Genomic DNA, 19724 nt, shown 5'->3' with positions numbered 1-19724 from the left:
TCATATTTTTTTTTTTTTGACCACACTTTTTCCTTCCACTCAACTTTCCTGTGGTAAAACCCTCTATGTATAGCCAGGCTTACACTCTTTGTGGAAAGAGTCAGATATTGTGGCGGAGCAGCTGTCAAGCTAACAGTCTTACCCATGACTGTGTATATTAATATTTTGTATTAAGAATCTTTTTATTGGCTTTCTGTAATATTCCACTTTTCTGAGAAACATGAATTTGGACTTTCATTAAGTCTAAAGTCGCAGTCACTAAGATGGACAGAAATAAGAAATACACCTCTTTTTGTGTAATGAATCTTTATTTTATATGGGTTTCATTTTTTTAATGTACTAAAGAAAATACCTTATACATTACTTTTTTTTTTTTTAGATGTACCTGTATAACATCATAGAAAATGTTGATGGTTTTAACTTTTTTAATGTACCACCCTCAGGATTATTAGTCGCCACAATTTGGCCACCCCTTTCAAATTTTTCTGGGGACGCTCTTGCTCAAACGGAGACGGAAAGCAAAGGAAACCCAGGTCAGGCTGTTTTAAGTGCAGTTTGGGATCCAGAGTCCCAGTCTGGGATCACTGAAATCCCTGGAATTCACTAGAAAAACGACTTTACAATGACAAATTTACCCCCCTTTTGTAAAGAGTGGTTAAGAAAGACAAACAGAAAAAGCTGCTCTAAGCGGGGGGGAGGGGGGGGGAATAATTGGTTTTTAACATGTTCGCCCTAAACACAGTCAATAACAGTAGCATTTCAGAGTAAATTTCCTGTAGCCTGCTTGCTTGGAGTTCCCATATAAAGACGTATCAAAAGTCAAATGTTTGGGAAGTACGAATCGCTGAGCAGCTCCTTAAAAAAACCTCCCAGCTCCCCTCTCGCACACGCCTCCTCCCGGAGAGTATTGGATGTCCTCAGGAATCCAGTCACCCCCTCCTTGGAAGAACATATTTGACAGCACGAAGTCAGGCAGAGCCCGCAGTCCAGCCCCAGCCTTCCGTCAGGCACAGACTCCCCCAGCCCCATCTCCTGCTCTCCCTTTTGGACGTTTTGGTCGGTGTTGAAGCACAGCAAATAAGCAGCCATGGATGCCATCAAGAAGAAGATGCAGATGCTCAAGCTCGACAAGGAGAATGCCTTGGACAGAGCTGAGCAGGCCGAGTCAGACAAGAAAGCAGCGGAGGACAGAAGCAAACAGGTCGGATGAGTTTTCTTCACTTTTTTTTATGTTTGATGGAAAAGCACGAAAAGACCAGGAGCAGCACTAAAAAAAAAGCTATGGATCATTATTTGTAATGGATTTGGAGCTGTTGCTAGTTAAGTGTAAAAGCAAAAAAAAGAAAAAAAGAAAAGAAAAAGAAAAAATGTGTATATTATTATATTTTTGCTTAACTTTATAATTTCTTTGCATGCATGTGTAGTTAGAGGAAGAAATGAGAGAATTGGAAAAGAAATTGCGTGTTACAGAGGACGAGAGAGATAAAGTTTTTGAGGAGTTCCAAACTGCTGAGGAAAAACTGTTGACTGCTGAGGAGACCGCTACCAAGGTACCTGAACCTGAAGTGCATGAGCTTACCTAACTTCTTCTTCTTCTCTCCCTGTCTTCTCTCTGTCCTGTCCTGTCCTCTCCTGTCTCTCCGTGTGCGCTCTTGCGCCCCTGCGCACTCACGCCACTCCCTTTCTCCGCCGATCACCTCTGAACCTCTCCTGCACATGAAAAAAATATATATATATAACAATAACATAAAATCAGCTTGAGGACGACTTGGTGGCTCTGCAGAAGAAGTTGAAGGGAACTGAGGATGAGCTGGACAAGTACTCTGAGGCTCTTAAAGATGCCCAGGAGAAGCTTGAGCTGGCTGAGAAGAAAGCCACCGATGTAAGTACATGGACGCGTGTTCGCAGAGGCACCCTTCTCCCACCACGCCGCTTCACATCTTCACTGTTCTCATCTGGGACTGAGGGCGACAGTTCAACAGCACAGATAAGAGTTTGGTGGTGCGTTTGGCACCACTGCTAGAGTTGGAAATTGATCATTTATCTATCATTTTTTTTGATTTTGTAGTAACTGTTGAACTGTCGCTAAATGTTTCTCCACAAATCACTTTCAAGTCAGCCCAAAGAAAGTCAAATATGTGGTTATAAATATATATAATATATATATATTTATGTATTTATGTGAGGATTTCCATGTTGAACTCCGCCAGTCCTGTTAGGAAATAAGCTAAATCTTCCCAGCTTATGTTGTTTTTTTGTTTTGTTTTTTTTTGTGTTTTTTTTCCAGAGTGAGTGAAGCCTGTAGCCTAATGTGTAGAATTCCCAAGCTCGCAGAGGCAGCGCCTAGATAAATATAGCCCACTGCTTTATATGGTCAAGATAGAGCTCAGATCAGCGGGCTGCGCGCTTCTGCTTACCACAGACAAAAAAAACCGCACTTCCCACTCAAATAAGTACAAAACAGCGTGTAGATTTCAAAAATAACAATTAAACACATTTTTGATCGTTTTTCCTCCCATATATTTCTTGTATGTCAGCTTTGATGTATAGACTTTGTGATAGAAGGAACATGTCCTCCAACAATGGTGCCCGTTAATGACAAAAACTGGGTGTCGGCCAGATCCTAGTGCGGCAGACAAGAGAAGTTTATGCTTCTAAAAGTAAATTAGGTTGCATTGAGCCACCGAGGGGGAAAACACGTTGGAATAATCCTTTAATTGGATTCCACACGGGGAATTAAGACAAAGTCTGTCAGAGTGTTTTGAGTTTTACCCTCTTGGATTATTTGATGGTGAATTTTATTTCAAGGTGACGCGTGGCGTACTATTTGTGACTGAATTTTTACCCAACACTATATTTGTTCGTAGAGTTATGTCACTTATTTAAGATATTTTAGAGATATTTAAAATGTTGAAAAAAAAAAAATCCTCACTCTGTAATTAGTACAGTTTGGGCTCAGGAAAAACGCTGAAACCGTCTGAACCCCAAATGCATTTTATTACAAGGACTGTACTGCTCACAGTGAACCCCCAGATGGCGCTCTAATTCCATTCGTTTATCTCAGGTTGGATACCTGAAATCACATTTAGATAAATACATTTAAAAAAACTTTTAAAAAACATTGTTATCTTAGTTTAACTATTTAATTGTACTTCATACAAGGATTTCTTTTGGAGTTTTAACTAAAATACAAATCAAATTGGTGATTACATTTATTTTCGGGGGGGTGGGGGAAGGGGTTATATGGGGTGAGTTATTAAATGAATTCAGAATCGTGGTCTGTTTTTGTAGCTGTAGGTTTTGTCTGTCATATTTTTAAAGCTTTATACTTTTACCCTGTAATTACAGCATCCTGGGCTTCAGGAAAAAACTCACTGAAGCGGTTTGTAGCCTCAGAATAGTTCAGGCACTGCTCTCGTTAGGTCCGCAGAGGGCGCTGTAGTTCCGTTAGTGTCATGCTGCTTGAATCAATTAAATTGCATTCAAACACTTCGGACTAAAATCGCTTAGCTATCTTGTTTTCTGTTCAAAGCTGTCACATTTTTACCACTTCTTTTGACATTTGTTCCGTGCAAAAGTTTGCACAACACTCCAGAACAGTCGTTTTATCTCTTTTTTGAAAGACGGTGTGTTGAAATCAGCGTTAACTTCCTGGACAAAAAAAAAAAAAAAAAAAAGCTTTGCAGAGCGCGTCTCTCTGACTGCGCGCTGCAAATACGTCATTCCGTCTCTTGACAATTTGTCAGAAAGTAACTGCAGCTGCGAGGGCAGTCTCGAATATTTAAAACAGTTGTTCGTTGTCAAATAAAAAATAACAATAATGGCTGGAGCTAAATCGCTGGACGCGGTCAAACGGAGGATTAAATCGCTGCAAGAGCAGGTTGACGGTGCTGAAGACAGAGCCGAGAGGTTACAGAAGGATCTGCTTGCACAGAGGAAAGCCAAAGAACAAGTAAGCATGTTGACCGCGCGTACCTGCGCATCAAGCGCAAAAAAAGAGGCATGGCTCAAGTAACATTTCCTGCGCGTCTATGAATCGTTTCAAAAAAGTAGGGGGGAGAGGGGAAGTGTTCTGGTTGTGAGATGGCTGGATTTATCTGGATGCCCCGCAGTGCTATAAGCTGAGCTTTGCTCTACTCCGGGCTGTGTCACTTTAAGTCACAGATGAGGGTTTGAAATCCCGAGTGCGCGTAATTGACAGCTTTAGGCCGCTGATGGTGTAGCGACCGTTGAGCAGTGCGGTACGTTGTATCATTGCGTTGCCTCACCTCCTGACTTTGCTCCACTTTCAAGCACTTCCCTGTTCCAGGCAACCTGCTTTCTAAAAATGGGACCAAAAGCCCAAAGATTTGAATAATCTCCCAAACACCAGGAAGTAGCTGCTTAAACTGTGGTAACATTTAATGTGCCATCCTGCTCTGTCAGCTTGTGCTCTTTGACTTGCCCATATAAGGGCAGGAGGTTGCACTGCCACAGAGCATAGCGGCGATAGAAATGAGGGGGACTGAATGTTTCTCAGTCCCCCTCTCAGCCGTCAGAGCGTAGCCTACTCAGGTGTACTGAAGGGAGTTTCTCGCTTGTTGCAGTTTCTAAACTTGAGTACCTGCACTGCTCGTTTTGACTCGAGCTGCAGGGGAAATGGCCTGGGGGGTAAAAAAAAGGACTTTTGTGGTCTGGTGGATGCGTAATGCATTTCAAGAATAGCCTCATACCTGCTGAGCACACAGCAGAATGCAGAAGTTAGCAGCAAGTCCTGATGAAAACAAAACGGCCTTCTCCTTTTTAAATTAAATTTAGACAGACACACAAATTGATCAGCCAGATATCGATTTGTGCATCTGTCGGAATCTGACTTTTTTTATTATTTGATTGGCAAGTCAACAAGTGCAAACATGTATATGTTCCTAGTCATTAATTGCACTAAAAAAATGTCACATTTCTTCCCAATTTTAAATATGTGACTGTTAAAAGTTGGGGATATTCTTTGACTTATGAATGGAGATGAGGTACTTAATTCATGTAGTGGCTTCAAAACTGCATTTGTTCTATTTTATTTGTCAGTATTGGGAGAAAAATTTTATTTGCATTGCCCTGGAAAAGTGCAAACCTCAAATTCCTTCTCTTCCAAAATTTCCAGCTTGCTTATCATCTCTACATAGTTGGTAAATACTAAAGATCCGGAGCAATGTCAGGCTTATCGACTTGAGAACTGTTAATGCTCTCAGTGGGGCATCTAACGAAGTGCAGTGTTCAACCCTTCGCCAGTTTGGGGCATCATTAGTATAACAAGTCAATATAGTAGCCTCCCACCAGGCAGCACAAAGGAACACTTCTGATCATTTTTGTTTCTCTCACATCAAGATAAGTTCACAAATCTACCACATACTTCCTTTGGGCTGATGTGTAATGTCTGAGTCCGGGTTACGAGGTGAAGCTCTCTGCAGTGTCCTCATCTGCTGCTCTTCCGTTCTGTCCCTAGGCTGAGGGAGATGTCGCTTCCCTGAACAGACGTATCCAGCTGGTTGAGGAGGAGTTGGATCGTGCTCAGGAGCGTCTGGCCACAGCCCTGCAGAAGCTGGAGGAGGCTGAGAAGGCTGCAGATGAGAGCGAGAGGTGGGTCCTGTTTTTTCCCCTTGGAGCAGACTCGGATTGTTTCATCAATCCCAATAAGTTCTGGGGATTGCCTTGTTTTCATTCTGTTTATATGGAGCACTAACCGCCACCTCATCAGCTATCTACAGGGATCGAAAGTAAAACATTTACAGTTCCTTGTGAGACTATTCAAACCCCTTGAGCTTTATCGTGTTCTATACATTACAGCTACAAAAATCAATATGCTTTGTTGTTATTTAATGTCAAAACGCCAACTAGATTTCTTGAATTATTGTGAATTGGAACGAAACGGATCATTTTCAGAGCCATGTGCAGCTTCACATGGCAGCATTACACATGGTCAAAAAGTTTGTTTGGTCTCATCTGACCGGACAACTCCATTCACATGTTTATGTTCCCTACATGACTTTTTCTAAAATGTAAACGGGAATTTTGGGTTTCATTCGACAGTGGCCTTGACATTCTTCTGCAAAGGATAGAATTGTGGGTAGGTGTATCGGTATTTCACGACATTTTTAACGGACTAGTGTTTAAACTTGGTTTTAAACTTTTTCCCAACTTCATCCCTGGCCTTTCTGCTGCTGTTCAGTAATGTTCTCTAGCAAGGTACAAATAACTGAGCTGTATTTATACTTGGAATAAATCCCTATCACAGATAATGAGTAAGCTTTTAAAAGTAATTGGTTGCACCAGATTTTATCTGAGAGTGTTAAAGTGGCTGAAGACAAAAGCATGCCACACTTTTCAGACATTTATTTTTCAGCCTTGTGGTTTGAATACGACCACATGTATGTGACAAAGTTCAGTGGGTCTGAATATATTTGCTGAGAACCAAACCAGCTCATGCTGCCTGGGTTTACACGGGTATAAACTGTCAACCCCTAATTCCCGATCTGTTTGCATCATTACACAGAGGCATGAAGGTCATTGAGAACAGGGCCATGAAGGATGAGGAGAAGATGGAGATCCAGGAGATCCAGCTGAAAGAGGCCAAACACATTGCTGAGGAGGCAGATCGCAAATATGAGGAGGCGAGTTCTTAAAAAAAAAAAAAAATTTGGATACTCGCTTGCAACAATCCTTACCTTCTATGGCTGTTTTTAAGCTGCTGTTTTGCGGCGTAACACTTTGTTGTGCTGCACCCCCAGGTTGCACGTAAACTGGTCATCATTGAGGGTGACCTGGAACGTACAGAGGAGCGCGCTGAGCTGTCAGAAAGGTGAGCGCTTTCACTCCCGTGCGCTCTGAATCTGCACTTACACATGCATGGATGCCGGAATGTTCACGTTTTTAAAAAGCTTTCTGTATTAATACCCACACTGCAGGACTTGTTTTTATTTAGACAGTGTGCACTGTGTTCTTACTGTCATTTGCATGCCCATCTCCTTATTAATGGTTGTGGCTTGTGCACGTGCGCCACGCCCACTAACAGGCGCGCTCAGAAAGTGGAGGACGAGCTAAGGGTATTGGAGCAAAGCCTGAAATCGCTAAATTCCACAGTTACACAGGTACAACCAACCGAATGCGATTACTGAGTGGCTTGTCTCACCGTCTGCCCTGCTGCATTTGCTTTGCCCACTGTGCTTGTTCCTTTCACGCCTTTTTTCCTGGATGTTTTAGACTTTTTTTTTTTTAATGCCTAACATAGCAGAGAGCTGAGCAAGAATAACGTCAAAACAAATTGCATGACACTTGAATGCAAAGCATTGATTTGACAATAACACTACTAAATTCACTATGCTGTTCTCACATTACTGCTCTGTTGAGGCATTTTTATGTTTTTGGGGGGGATTTCCTGTGTTTCTTATTCGGTTCCTCTCTCCATTTTTCTCATTTCCCATGGACCCATTCTGTGTCTACCTGTGCTTCTGTCCATCCTTGTTCCCACCCTTTTCTTTTTGTTTTTATTTTAAAATCCCCTCCCTTATCCTTCTTTGCATCCTTGGCTTTGTATCTTGTTTAAAACACCAGCAAATGCGCTGAACTTGAGGAAGAGTTGAAAACTGTGACCAACAACCTGAAGTCACTGGAGGCCCAGGCAGAGAAGGTAAGCGTGACTTTCTGGGCCTCTGCATGCTGTTGCACCTTTTCTGCTTCAAGACTGCGAACTGGGGAGACAGAGGAGTCAAGTCTTTAAGTTTCAGCTAATGCGTTTTTCTATGAATGTGGACAGCAGATTTGAGCTCCTATATTTGATGCTGTTGTTTCCGTTTTCGCTCATCAGTACTCACAGAAGGAAGACAAGTATGAGGAGGAGATCAAGGTCCTCACCGACAAGCTGAAGGAGGTAAAGTTTCTTTAATTTGAACTGAGATGACCAAGCCAGAGGTGTTGAATCACAGTTCAAGTGTTGGACTTGATGCGTCTCTACATTACAGGCTGAGACTCGTGCTGAGTTCGCTGAGAGATCAGTAGCCAAGCTTGAGAAGACCATTGATGACTTGGAAGGTGAGCTTTTTCGTCGCAATATATTTGCCTCCTGTTATTTAAATGTGGATCCATCTCCTTTTTCTTCTGCTGTCCTCTTGACGACATTAAGTCTTTATTTCAGGCAGCGTCATCTAATGTGGTAACACATCCTTTTGTGTTAAATCTGAAAGCAGGGTTAGATGTTACCTCATAGTTTAAAAATAATATTTGGATGTTTTCAAAGGGAGGTTGTGTGAAGGTATCACCAGTGAGTTTTTCCTTCCATGTAGTAGAAATATGTCTTTGCACAGCGGGTTTGCAGAATTTAATGTATATACCTAAGGGAAAAACATCCATTAAACCCAGGAGTACTTTCCATGCTCAATCCAATTGAAGTGCGAAGGGACTTCTGTTTTGATTGTTTCCATTTTCTCCTCCTGTCTTCTTCTCTATACGTTCTATGGCTTGGATCCTCCACCTTTTGCCTCCTTTTCGTTTCCTCCCTCCACCTCCTTTGCTCTGCCTCCACTGCACACTCCCTTCACTCCTCTGCCCCACCCAATAGATGAGTTGTACTCCCAGAAACTGAAGTACAAAGCCATCAGCGAGGAGCTGGACCATGCCCTCAACGACATGACTTCCATGTAATTTATGCCTTTCGACACCTGCTTGTTTTACTGTCGCGCTCCTCACCTCTTCGCCCGACTGCCTGTTCAACTTTGTCTCCATATTATGTTCACCCACTGGAGTTGTTCTATCTGATTTAGCTCATCTTTATTTTTAAGTTCAAGTGCTAAAACAGATATTTCCCAACTTTGTCTGCATGTGATTCGAGTCAGTTTGCAACATTTCTGACTCAAAATGGTCTGCCTTTATAAATCACACTCTTTCAGTTTACTGTAAACAGGACTGAAGTAACTCTATGCATGGACAGAAAAATGCAAAAACCAGAAAAATGCATTTAATCTTTTACATGAATTATCGTTGTACTTTTTTCTGTTCTCATGCATTTTTGTTCCAAAATGCCTAATTCTTAAGATGTTGAGTTAATATCCGAGTTTCCAGGCTGCTTACCGAAACTAGACAGCGAAGGCATTTTAACGGCTCTGGTTGATGGTTCTGCTTTGTTTACTTTTTCACTAATATGGTCTACTTCTGTCCAGAAGAAAGGCCTCATGCATGTTCATGATTTTTGCCCTTCGTTCTGTCACTGTACCAGCTCAAGGTTAGTTGTCGGTGTATAGCATCACTGTGGCTGAGCCCTCAGTTTTGCTAAGTCAATGGGATTGTTTGTATTGGTTTTGAAGTGAGTTTGTGAGGAGTACGTACAAGTAGTTTCTTACCTTCCAAACCTTAAACCTGGAGTGTTCGACTTCAGATGAAACAATGATTAAATTGATAGCCAAGTTAAGATTAGTGTGACTCTGGCCTGCTATATGTAAGATACTTGCTGCTTGTAAATACTCTGCATAACTCCACTTCAAAAAAAAAAGTCACTAGCTCATTCTGATAAATGAAAAGCACCATTCTTGTTTTGCTGTACAAACAATGCATTTAATTATGCATTCTGTCTTTTGCTGTAGTGTGTCAGTGTGACTCCTCAGGTTGTGGTTTATTGCTGTAGGTCCAAACGCCAACCTCCTTGGGTTCACTGTGCTTCTCTTCTTCCACACAGATAAATTGTTTACATCTCATCAAAGATGCCTCCTTCTGCCCGAGCAGAACCTGTCTGCTCTCTCCAGACTGCTCTCCATTTTCCTTTTCCTCCCTGTCTTTGCTTTTCTTTCCTCATCATATTGTCAACTCCGTTGCACCCCACCACTTGTACAGAACCCTAGAATCTTCCTGCGTTGTTAAAAATAAACATCCTTCCTTCTATGTAAGCTGTATCTCTTTACTCTGTCCCTTTTTTTGTCTGCCTAGTCTGGCACTAGCAAATCCATCATGCCGTCATTTTGTCTCATCTCATGAAACCTTTTACCTCCCATTTTCCAAAAATTTAATTTAATAGATTTTAATTAATGTCCATTCTTTTCTTCAACTATTGTTCTGTGAAGCAAAAGTATAAAACATCAAAAATGGTGCTGTTGGCATTAAAGAGAAGGCAACTTCAGGTGGTTGACTGAAAACCGAGCCAAGTAGCAATTGATGCATGCGTTCAGTGAAGTATAGAAGGTGACTGATAGAAGTATCTGAGAGATGGAGAAATTCACTGCCGAGTCATTGTCAGGAAGATTGTAGAAAAGTGTAGTTTGGCCAAATGGAGAACATGTAAGAGTTGTGGAGCTTCATCCGGTGATGGCAAAATTGAAGGAAGTTGCTATTAACTCAACAAATGCGCTTTGTGCGTTACATAAGACTGTCTTTGAATTTGAATAAATACTCGATGACAGATTCTGGGTCTGTTTCATTCAGTTCGTAGTTTCAGGCAGTTAACGCTACAGCATTTCAGGAGTTGGGTGTACATCAATTAAAGAACCTTGATTGGTACCTTGATCCAATACTTGGGATCCAACATTTCTGCTTTGTGTGAAAAGTGGCTAAGTTTAGCTTCTGCAATGTAAAATCTTGAAGAGGTGAGAAATGGTATTTGATATAATTTTTTATAGATACATTTCTTTAGATACTTGTAATCATTCTTAATGAAAAACAAAATTGAAGACATAATCAAGAGAATATGAATTACACCTTATCCTTTACATTCTCAATGATATTTACATGGGACATATTCTCACTTGTGGGTGTTAAATCTGCAAAATTAAACGGCAGTATCTCACTAACAAAAACCGCCTAGTAACCTGGTAAATAGACTATGAAAGAATAAGATGTTTGTTAAATGTTTTTCTCAATCATTTTGTTAAATTCCAAGTACATTTTCTAGTTTATATCTTGTAGCACCATCATAAGGGGTATGTGATGCATTCCTTTCTTACCGTCTGCAGTCCAGTGTAGACCAATAGTTTCAAAACTAACAAAAGATTTTCACAAAGCTGTTTCAATTTATTACTGGGCGCTTGTACTCTAAAACTCTTTTTGAACTAATTTTCCTATTTGTTTGTTTTTGTGGTTTTTATTCATTCTGTCCGAGTCATCATTTGACTTTGTGTTTATTTGAAAATATAACCTTCTAGACCAGGAGTCTCAAACTCGGGTCCTTGATTATCCTGCAATTTTTAGATGTACCCCTGTCCAACACAACTGAAATAAATGGCTGAACTGACTCTTTAGCATGCAGCCAAGTTTAACAGCCCTTTTTAATTGTATAGTTATTTTTATATAGGTGTGCTAAAGCAAAGGGGCATCTAAAAACTGCAGAACTTATAAACTCCAGACTTTGAGGACTGGAGTTTGTGACTCGAGTTCTAGATTGTAACGCAATTACAAAAACATTTTAACTTTGTTTATGTACTTGTAGCAGCTAGTACATGTAGTACGTTTGCATGGTAGCTTGCATATCATAATTGTGCCTCTCTTGTTTGGTCAGTTCTGTGGCGTTGTGCAAGTCAATCAATAATCAACTGATCTAGATGAGTTTCCAGCTTGATTATTAATGAAAGCTAACTCACTGAGTCACTTGTCCTTGTTTGTGAGTTGAAAATGTCTTATTTTTTTTTTATGTTCTAACAGAGAAACTGTCACAAGCTAAAGAAGAAAATCTGGATATGCACCAGATGCTGGACCAGACTCTAATTGAACTGAATAACTTGTGAATGCACATCGTTCACCTGCCCCCCCCCCCAATCCTCTCCACACACCCACACTCACATGTGTAGCGGTTTGGCTTTTTGTATTTGCACCTTGCTTATCAGAACCCCGTCGTCTTATTCCTCTCCAAAGCTGGTGAAGAAAATAGCCAGTTGCTATTTTGAACGCACAGTCCTGCCTTCAGCGGAACTCAACCCAGGAGCCTAGCTAAGGAGAGTTAAAGCATAGCCAGACCCTTTTTTATCAGTAAAATAAAAATGATTTTTACCTCTGCCTTTTTCAGTCAATGAAGTATGTAGTTTTTTTTTTTTTTTGTCTTTTTTGTTTTGTTTTTTTAGCTTTCTGACATTTCATCTGGTGATGTGGCATGCAAAATTTGTGATGGACTGTTTTCTACATCTGCAATAAAGATAATCTGGATTTCCAAGCTTAAGCACAGACCAAAGGATGAAGTACAAATGTTTTGCACTTAGTCAAACTTGATATTTTCCATATACAAAATGTTTTGTTTTTTTTTCACCCAAGTATAACTGTACACAGGCTTTGCCTGTCTGTATGTATACTGGTGCTACTGTGTTGTTGATTCCATTGTGCATTACAGTATTTGGAAATTTAATGTTCTTTAAAATCCATGGTTTAAATTCTTGTCACAATTTCAGTCATTTGGCTGTGCATCGTTTTAGTTTTATTTTAAAATTAGATGTTTTGAGTGTGCAACATATTTGAAATGTATAAATTGATAATAAATAAAACCACGTTTTGAAAGTTTTCCAACAATGCGGTGCATGCTGCGTCGTCTTATCCATCACACAATAACATAACGGGGCTAATTGTGAGTTGAAAAACAATCTTTGGCCAAATACTGTAATCCTAAATTTTACAGAAGTAGGTTTCAACCAATAATTTAGACTGGAAGCATATTTTGGAGTGACCAAACTATAGTCCTGGTTTAAATGGAGAATATGTGGGAGAATCAAAAGATGAGGCTGATGGTAAGAAGTCTTCCCATTTCAAAAATAAAATACCAGTGGAAACGTACAAAAAAAAAACTGGTCAGCAGTTATAAAAAGAGTTTGCAAACTCGGTAGACTTTTGAAAACGTAAATAATTAAATGAAAAAACAAATATGGATAAAAATTACTACTTTTTCATTGGAAAATGCCTAAAGCTGTAAATGACTATAGACATAACATTACTAGTATAACTACGGATTTTTTTTTTTCTGTGTTTTTGAAAGTAGATAACCATTACAAATGAATTAACCTTCAATTCTAAGTGAGCGGAGCAGAATATTCTGAATGTTCAAACAATTTTCACGTTTGAAAAAAAATAAAACTCATGGCTTTAACTTTCATTTCGAGAGATCTCCGGTGTTCTTCTGCAAAACCTTACGCTCGACTTTTGCCTGAGCTGGGATTTGATTATGTTGGCCTTGTTTGCTCAAACAGGAAGTATGTAAGTGGATCTGCACCATTTATCATCCGGCGAAAAAAAATGTTGAGCCGGGTGGGCGTGGTTTTGTACACAATTTCAAACGGGCCTTCACAAACCGATCACAGTCCGATATAAAGATAACAGAGTTACTTACGTGTCAAAAATAAAATATTATTCTAAGTAATTTATAACTTCATGGAGTCGGCTCTGCGTTTGTGAGCATGTGATACCCAGTAGTTTATAGTGCCACTAACACCCCTTCACCATTTCAAAATTCCACCTGTCATACTTCTGCAACCGTTTCAGTATGTATTCTATCAAAGATCTACACGCAGTACCACATAAAAAACCAAGGCAAAAACAGCTGTTTAGAAATATGTGCAATCTGTTTTTAATTTCCAAAAAACCTTTATAATCAAGTGTCTCAGCCACGTTTCTCCCAATCTTTACCGACACCAAAACATAACACTAGTCCTTAAGCAACTGCTCAGCCTCCTTTTTTTCAAATTGTAGAATTTAAAATTTATGCTATGATGAGTGGTCAGCATGAAATTGTTGACCTATATGTCACCAGACACCGCCTACAGGACCAAAAATAAATGACAGCTGATATTTTCTGTTTTATGCTCATCAGTTCTGGGAACTGAATGAAAACCCAATCATTTGACTCTTTGCTATCTCGACTGAAAACATCAATGTTTGCTACAGGGTCAAGGTCATCGAGTGACTCATTGCACGCTCTGAGTGTACATTGTCCCCTCGATTAAGTCACAATTCACTCAAAGTTATCTAACATGTTAAAAGGTCAGTGTCGTACACTCACTCTGGCTGCTTACTTTGCACATTTCCATTATGTTTGAACTTAATCTTTTCGTAAATGTGATCATTTTAAAAAAGAATGTTTTCTTTTATGTTATTATGTTACATAGCATGTAATTTCTTCATGCTTTTAAGTGATGCTTTTTGTGAGCAACAAAATGTGAAAACATTTAAAGAGTAGTTCTCAACACTTTGCACTCCATTTAAAGAGGAAAACTCCTCCCACACCGCGCTGTCACCCCTTCTTCCCATGTGCTCCACCGGCTGACTGTTAAGGAATACTCCCCGTAAGTTAACAGACAAATGCGAGCCGTTGCAAACATTTAAAGCGGAGCGTTTTCTCCATAATGTTTCGAATGTTTTTATATCGTCGCTTTTGTGCCAAGTGCTCCCCGCTGCCAGCGCCCCGGTCTCTCTTACTAACGCCGCAGGCGAAATGTGTTTTTATTCGGACGCAGACGCGTTTTTTTGTCGGGGGCATTTTCAATTTCAAACGCCGATTAAAGTCCAGAACGTGGCTGTATGGTGTTGGTGCGGGCATTGTTTTAGCAGTAGGTCTGAAAGACAGGTCTGACTCTGCAAACAGCTCATGTGATGATAAAGTTGAAATAGCACAAAAGACTCATCCGTACACAGAAGCCATAGAAGTGAGCAGAGACCTCCTGGAGCGGATAAAGGTAGGCAAAGAGGTAGGCCTCTGAAACTAACTTGGTTAGAGACAGACACCTTATCTTTATTGGTATCTTTATTATTATTATTACTAATTATCTCTCCTATTATTAGGCTGAGGTCGGAGCTCCTGGACTGATAGTTGGGGTTGCAGTGGACGGTGTTCAAGTGTGGTCTGAAGGTGGGTGATAAAACAGTCCAGCATGAAGCTACAACTCGGAGTAAAAATGTATCGGAACAAAAATACCTGGCAACAATGTTGCAGTTTTATTTTGCATACTGGAGACAAAGTTTCTATGGTGACAATAGGAAGGCTGTTATCAAATCCACTGCAAACATTTCCACGTTTTGTCATGTTGCGAGTATAAACTTTAGTGTATTTCTTTGGGGATTAGTGTAATATGTCAGCAGGGACCTGGTGGTGGCAGTATCATGCTGTGGAGGAGGTTTTCTTTCGCAGAGATGCAATCCTTGGAGGAAAACCTGTTCGACATGGGTGCAGGTTCACCTTCCAGCTGGACAATGGCATCTTTTAGTAGAAGTTTTAAAGTTGTTGTGGGTGTTTATATCTAAATGGTATTTTTCTCTAGTTTTCAGTGATAGGAAGCAGTCAAATGATGGCTGCCTCTTCATGTAAGAAAGTTATGACTTTCATCTTTCCACCAATTTAAACTTTGTTCCTCAGTGGTTACCTATATCTTTGGGGGTATTTTTTATTATTATTATTTTTGCTTTGTGAATCATTACAAAGGTTAATAAATGGGTAATATCTAAACATGACAGCAGGAGGAGTTTTTTTTTTTAAAGAAAGTTTGCAAAATTTGCCACCAGTTGAAGTCAGAAAACAATAAATGTTTGCTGTGGGGAAATTCAATAAAACTTCATCAATGATGGCCTGATGTCACATATTTGAATTTTAGATACTGTTAAAATCTTGGTTGCTGGGTCAGGTGCTAATTGCGCCTACGTCTAGAGAGTGTCAAGTTTTAATGCCGTGTTCTCACCAAATAATTAACAAAATACAAAAGGAGCAAGTTCAAGGCACTTTGCTTTACCTTGTTACAGAAAATTTACAGGGTAGTTCCACACATCTGCTAGAGAAAAATGTGCATATATATATATATTTTTTTTTACCATTTCCAGCAAATTAAAAAAAGTAACACTGAAAAAAAAATAATTATGAAGTCAAGACGTATATGCTTGCACAATATATTGTGCAAGTTGCACTTTTTTATGTTATTTAAATATTGGGAAGTAGTCTTTCTTATCTGTAACTTCATTAGTTTCAACACACTGCTGCAAAAAAGAGCTATTTCACTGCACCATTTCCTAATAACTATAAGGCATAACATTGCCCCTGAGCACTTGAATATGTATATTGTCTGACAAGAATTAGCAAAGAGGAATGCAAAAATTGTATTAGAATCTGTTTCAGCAAAGTAACACAGTAATGCAATCATTTGGGAGAAAGGTTGAAGTTGGCTTGCATGCAGAAAGGAAATTAAAATGATGGAGCAAAACCAAAATCAAGGTGGTTTTGAATAAACCTGACTCTGCAGGTCTTGCACAACCATTAATCTTGCCTGTAAACGGCTTTGTTGCACATTCAAAGCACATCTATGAAACAATTTTTATACACCCTGCAATCACTGAAGCTGCTGATCTGATCCAGGCATCGGCTATGCTGATTTGGAGAATCGTGTCCCATGCACTCCCGATACGGTGATGCGGATCGCCAGCATCAGTAAGTCCCTCACAACTGCAGCTGCCGCGCGACTGTGCGAAGAAGGGAAACTTGATCTTGATGCCCCCGTCCAGAAATATGTGCCAGAGTTTCCTCAGAAACAGTTTGATGGAAAAGATGTAAGTTATTTATGGATATAGGAAAATGACTTATTCTAATACTTGTAACTAGCCATGGTAAATCAAATTTAGCTTTTTTTTGTTGTTTATTTTTTCAGGTTACAATAACTTCTCGTATGATACTGTCACACCTAAGTGGCATAAGGCACTATGAGAAGGATGCAAAGAAAGTTAAGGAGGACAAAGAGAAAGCCAAGCGACTTCTAAAGCATCCAGGTACCACACCACTTTTATCTATAAAGCACTTTAAAATAACCAAAGATCTACAGACAAGTTAAAATAGACAAAAGAAGGTAGTTAAAACGGAGTCAACCTCTCAGGATGTGCTAAACCAAATAAATCTGTTGAAAGAACATTCTTTAGCTCAGTGAGAAGAGACCTGCTGGATGGGGAAAGGCAGATTATTCCACAATTTTGGGGGCAGATATTGCAAAAGCCTGGCCTCCTCTTATGTTTCTGCTTTGATTCAGGCACAAGTAAACAGAGAGACGATGAGAAGCGCTTACCTGACAACAGAGACAAACCCGGAGGAGATCAAACATCTAAAGGTAAAGAATCCACTCAGGCTCAGCGGAAAAAGGAGTTTGAACACGAAGAATACTACATAAAAGACAATTATGAAAGCGTTACTAAGTCCTTGGACCTTTTTAAGGACGACCCGCTCATTTTCAAACCCGGTAAGCAAATTTTTTTACAAAACAATTTTTGACGATAAATTTTCAGTGTTAATCAGCCCGAATGACGTTTTGGCTGGATTGTAGGAACCACTTTCCTCTACTCCACTCACGCTTTCACACTGCTGAGTGCCGTTTTGGAGCGGGCTGCGAACCAGCGCTTCCTGGATATCATGAAGGACATGTTTCGGGAGCTGGGAATGCACAATACAGTTCCAGATGAGAATGACCCCATTATATATCATCGCTCCAGGCAATCTATGTTTTTATATATATATGTATATATATTTTGTTTCTGTCCTCTACATCGCCTTGCAAAAGTATCCACACCTCTTTAACCTTTTTTTTAATATTTTGTCACGTCACAACTACATACATCAGTGTATTTCACTGGGATTTTACACAAAGTAATGAATTACTGGGGAGTGAAATAAGAATTATTTGGTTGAAATTGTTTACAAATATGTGGCATGCGTTGGTATTCGGCCCCGTTTATTCTTTATAATCCTAAATAGGATCCAAACAACCTTTAGAAATCACATAATTCTCCATGAACATTAATGTAGCCTATATGCATGCAACTCAATTTCAGTATATTCTCAGATTATGTAATTAAACAATATCTCAAGCTTTCGGCATCTCACAGATTACTGCCAATATAAAACTACAGAATGGCACAACTCCAAACATGGCATTGGATTTTCCTTCTACTTCAGTCGTGTACTAATAAAATATGATAAAGCCTGGGGTTGTATGTTAAAGTGTAAACCATTACATGAATCCATGTGTTATTTGAGTAGAATTTATTTATTTTTAGTTAATGCATTAAAACCCAAAGTTCTCTTGCTTATTGGTTCCTCCACAGATTTTATCACCTCAACAAGCGAGGGCGAGTTGTAAACTGCCCGTACGTAGACGTCTCCTACAAATGGGCCGGAGGCGGCTTCCTCTCCACAGTGGGAGACCTGCTGCTGTTTGGCAACGCTCTGCTCTACGGCTACCAGGTGGCCCACCTGAAGGACACGGAGGGGTTGCTCCCTGGTTTTCTGAAACCCAAGTCAGCCATAGAGCTGTGGACGCCAGTCGACAAGACGGAGGCCTCCTGGGATACCGATGGTCTGTACGGCCAAGGCTGGCTGGTGGTGGAGAAGCTGCAGAAGTATGGTCAGTGCAGGAAGCGCAGGCATTACGTGTCCCACACAGGGGGAGCCGTGGGGGCCAGCAGCGTTCTTCTGGTGTTACCCAGTGACGAGATGGACCAACGCCAGGGACGGACTCTCTACCTCCCCCAAGGAGTGGTGGTCACCATTATCACAAACATGCAGTCTGTGGGACTGAACAGCACCGCACTAAAAATTGCTCATCAGTTTGAGAAAGCCAGAAATGTGTGAGAGCGACTCGATGAAATTTCGGCTCCTCTTTTGTGTTGTATTTTTTTTATAATGCAGCTTTTAAATCCACCTGAAAACTGTTGATCCATGCCTCATCTCATTGGAAAATGGGTTTTACAATTCACAAAACAAAAACTCAAAACAATTTTAATGGCTTTTAAGGCTGTTTTCTTTAAGCAGACTTCAGTGAAAGTTTTCCAGGCTACACTACGGTGAGATTCTAAAGTGCTTCTGTAGGTTTTGTCATTCTTTTCTGGGTTTTTGTTTTCACAAGCTGACCCCAGAGAGCTAAAGTCATGTTAATGTCTGGGTCGAAAGAAGCCTAACTGACATTGGCTTTTTTTTTTTTTTTTTCTTGTTTGTTTGTTTTCTGTTTTTTCAATTCAGGCATACAGATTACATTGTCAGCATTTTTGAAATTATTGTCATCCTGAAAAATGAAGCCAGTTTGCTTTCAGTCCAGTTCTTGTGCAATTTAGAATTCCTCAGTCTTTTTCTCCCTTGCTTCCTTTCTTAAGAAAGGTTTCACACCCACTGAAAGCAATGAAGCAGTTCCAGATGGGCGTTTCCGCAAGAGGTTGACGTCGGTAGGTGGAATTGCGCAAGAGTCAAACACGTCTTTCATGTCCTCTTTCAGATCTGTGGAGGATTTTTTTTTCCTGTTTTGATATCACAGTTGTTAGATATTGTCTCTTCATGTAGTTTATTTTATACTTCTCACATGTTTAGCATTATATGTTCAAAGTTTTCTTTTAAACTGTACTTGGAATGTTAATACATATGTGCATAATCCTCATAGTTTCAACTTCAAGGATATTTCATGATGCATTTGTTGTTTTATTCCCCATCTACAAGGAACTGACAGTAAATTTTTTAAAATTTACAACTTGTTTCATCTTCTGTCTGCAAATAATTATTAAAAAATGTTCCTTTGTGCTCTTGCTTTATTTTTTATTTTTTTCATACTAATAGTAAAAAGTGTTTCCTTTATGTAAATGATTACACAAGGAAGTGGAGGTTTGTAATAACTGCATAAGGAAGTAGAAATGAGTAACAGAATTGAATTCCTAAGCTGCCATTGCCTTACTTGGCTTTACAAATGTATGAACATTTCAGATTTTGTGAAATGACCCAAACTTATGTTCGT

The 19724-nt window shown here is 39.8% G+C and overlaps 2 protein-coding genes across 15 annotated transcripts; both read left to right on the top strand.

Moving 5' to 3' along the window:
- Positions 1–963: 963 nt before the first annotated feature.
- Positions 964–12234, top strand: LOC103141214 (tropomyosin alpha-1 chain). Of its 11 annotated transcripts, none has more exons than XM_007556744.2 (10): positions 967–1201; positions 1757–1882; positions 5480–5613; positions 6527–6644; positions 6762–6832; positions 7046–7121; positions 7838–7900; positions 7992–8061; positions 8588–8666; positions 9698–9911. In XM_007556744.2, the coding sequence occupies exons 1-10, from the start codon at positions 1088–1090 to the stop codon at positions 9699–9701; spliced, it is 855 nt and encodes a 284-aa protein (XP_007556806.1). In that variant the 5' UTR covers positions 967–1087; the 3' UTR covers positions 9702–9911. The 11 variants fall into 11 exon arrangements, with proteins under 11 accessions (XP_007556810.1, XP_007556809.1, XP_007556806.1 ...); XM_007556746.2 differs by lacking the exons at positions 1757–1882; positions 7046–7121 and adding exons at positions 1425–1550; positions 7585–7660; XM_007556741.2 differs by lacking the exon at positions 7046–7121 and adding an exon at positions 7585–7660 and having other exon boundaries at positions 968–1201.
- Positions 12235–14229: 1995 nt separating this feature from the next.
- On the top strand, positions 14230–19514 carry LOC103141212 (serine beta-lactamase-like protein LACTB, mitochondrial). Of its 4 annotated transcripts, none has more exons than XM_007556739.2 (7): positions 14230–14669; positions 14764–14830; positions 16322–16512; positions 16611–16728; positions 16983–17189; positions 17274–17439; positions 18052–19514. In XM_007556739.2, exons 1-7 carry the CDS (start codon positions 14328–14330, stop codon positions 18575–18577), a joined length of 1617 nt encoding a protein of 538 aa, XP_007556801.1. In that variant the 5' UTR covers positions 14230–14327; the 3' UTR covers positions 18578–19514. The 4 variants fall into 4 exon arrangements, with proteins under 4 accessions (XP_007556801.1, XP_016529188.1, XP_007556802.1 ...); XM_016673702.1 differs by having other exon boundaries at positions 14230–14672; positions 14767–14830; XM_007556740.2 differs by having other exon boundaries at positions 14231–14657.
- The last annotated feature ends 210 nt before the right edge of the window (positions 19515–19724 follow it).

Source organism: Poecilia formosa, unplaced genomic scaffold (assembly GCF_000485575.1).
Source record: "Poecilia formosa unplaced genomic scaffold, Poecilia_formosa-5.1.2 Scaffold81, whole genome shotgun sequence".
NCBI lineage: Eukaryota > Metazoa > Chordata > Actinopteri > Cyprinodontiformes > Poeciliidae > Poecilia > Poecilia formosa.
The sequence above is the reverse complement of the archived record's forward strand: the minus strand, read 5'-3'. Positions and strand labels throughout refer to the sequence as shown.

Excerpts from the sequence above, each read along its gene's own strand:
- LOC103141214 (XM_007556748.2), top strand. The coding sequence starts at position 1,088 with ATGGATGCCATCAAGAAGAAGATGCAGATGCTCAAGCTCGACAAGGAG. Across the intron at positions 6,833-7,584 it reads CGCGCTGAGCTGTCAGAAAG|CAAATGCGCTGAACTTGAGG; the intron begins GTGAGCGCTTTC and ends TTAAAACACCAG. Across the intron at positions 7,901-7,991 it reads TCACCGACAAGCTGAAGGAG|GCTGAGACTCGTGCTGAGTT; the intron begins GTAAAGTTTCTT and ends TCTACATTACAG.
- LOC103141212 (XM_007556739.2), top strand. The coding sequence starts at position 14,328 with ATGTTTCGAATGTTTTTATATCGTCGCTTTTGTGCCAAGTGCTCCCCG. Across the intron at positions 14,670-14,763 it reads GGATAAAGGTAGGCAAAGAG|GCTGAGGTCGGAGCTCCTGG; the intron begins GTAGGCCTCTGA and ends TCCTATTATTAG. Across the intron at positions 14,831-16,321 it reads TGTTCAAGTGTGGTCTGAAG|GCATCGGCTATGCTGATTTG; the intron begins GTGGGTGATAAA and ends GATCTGATCCAG.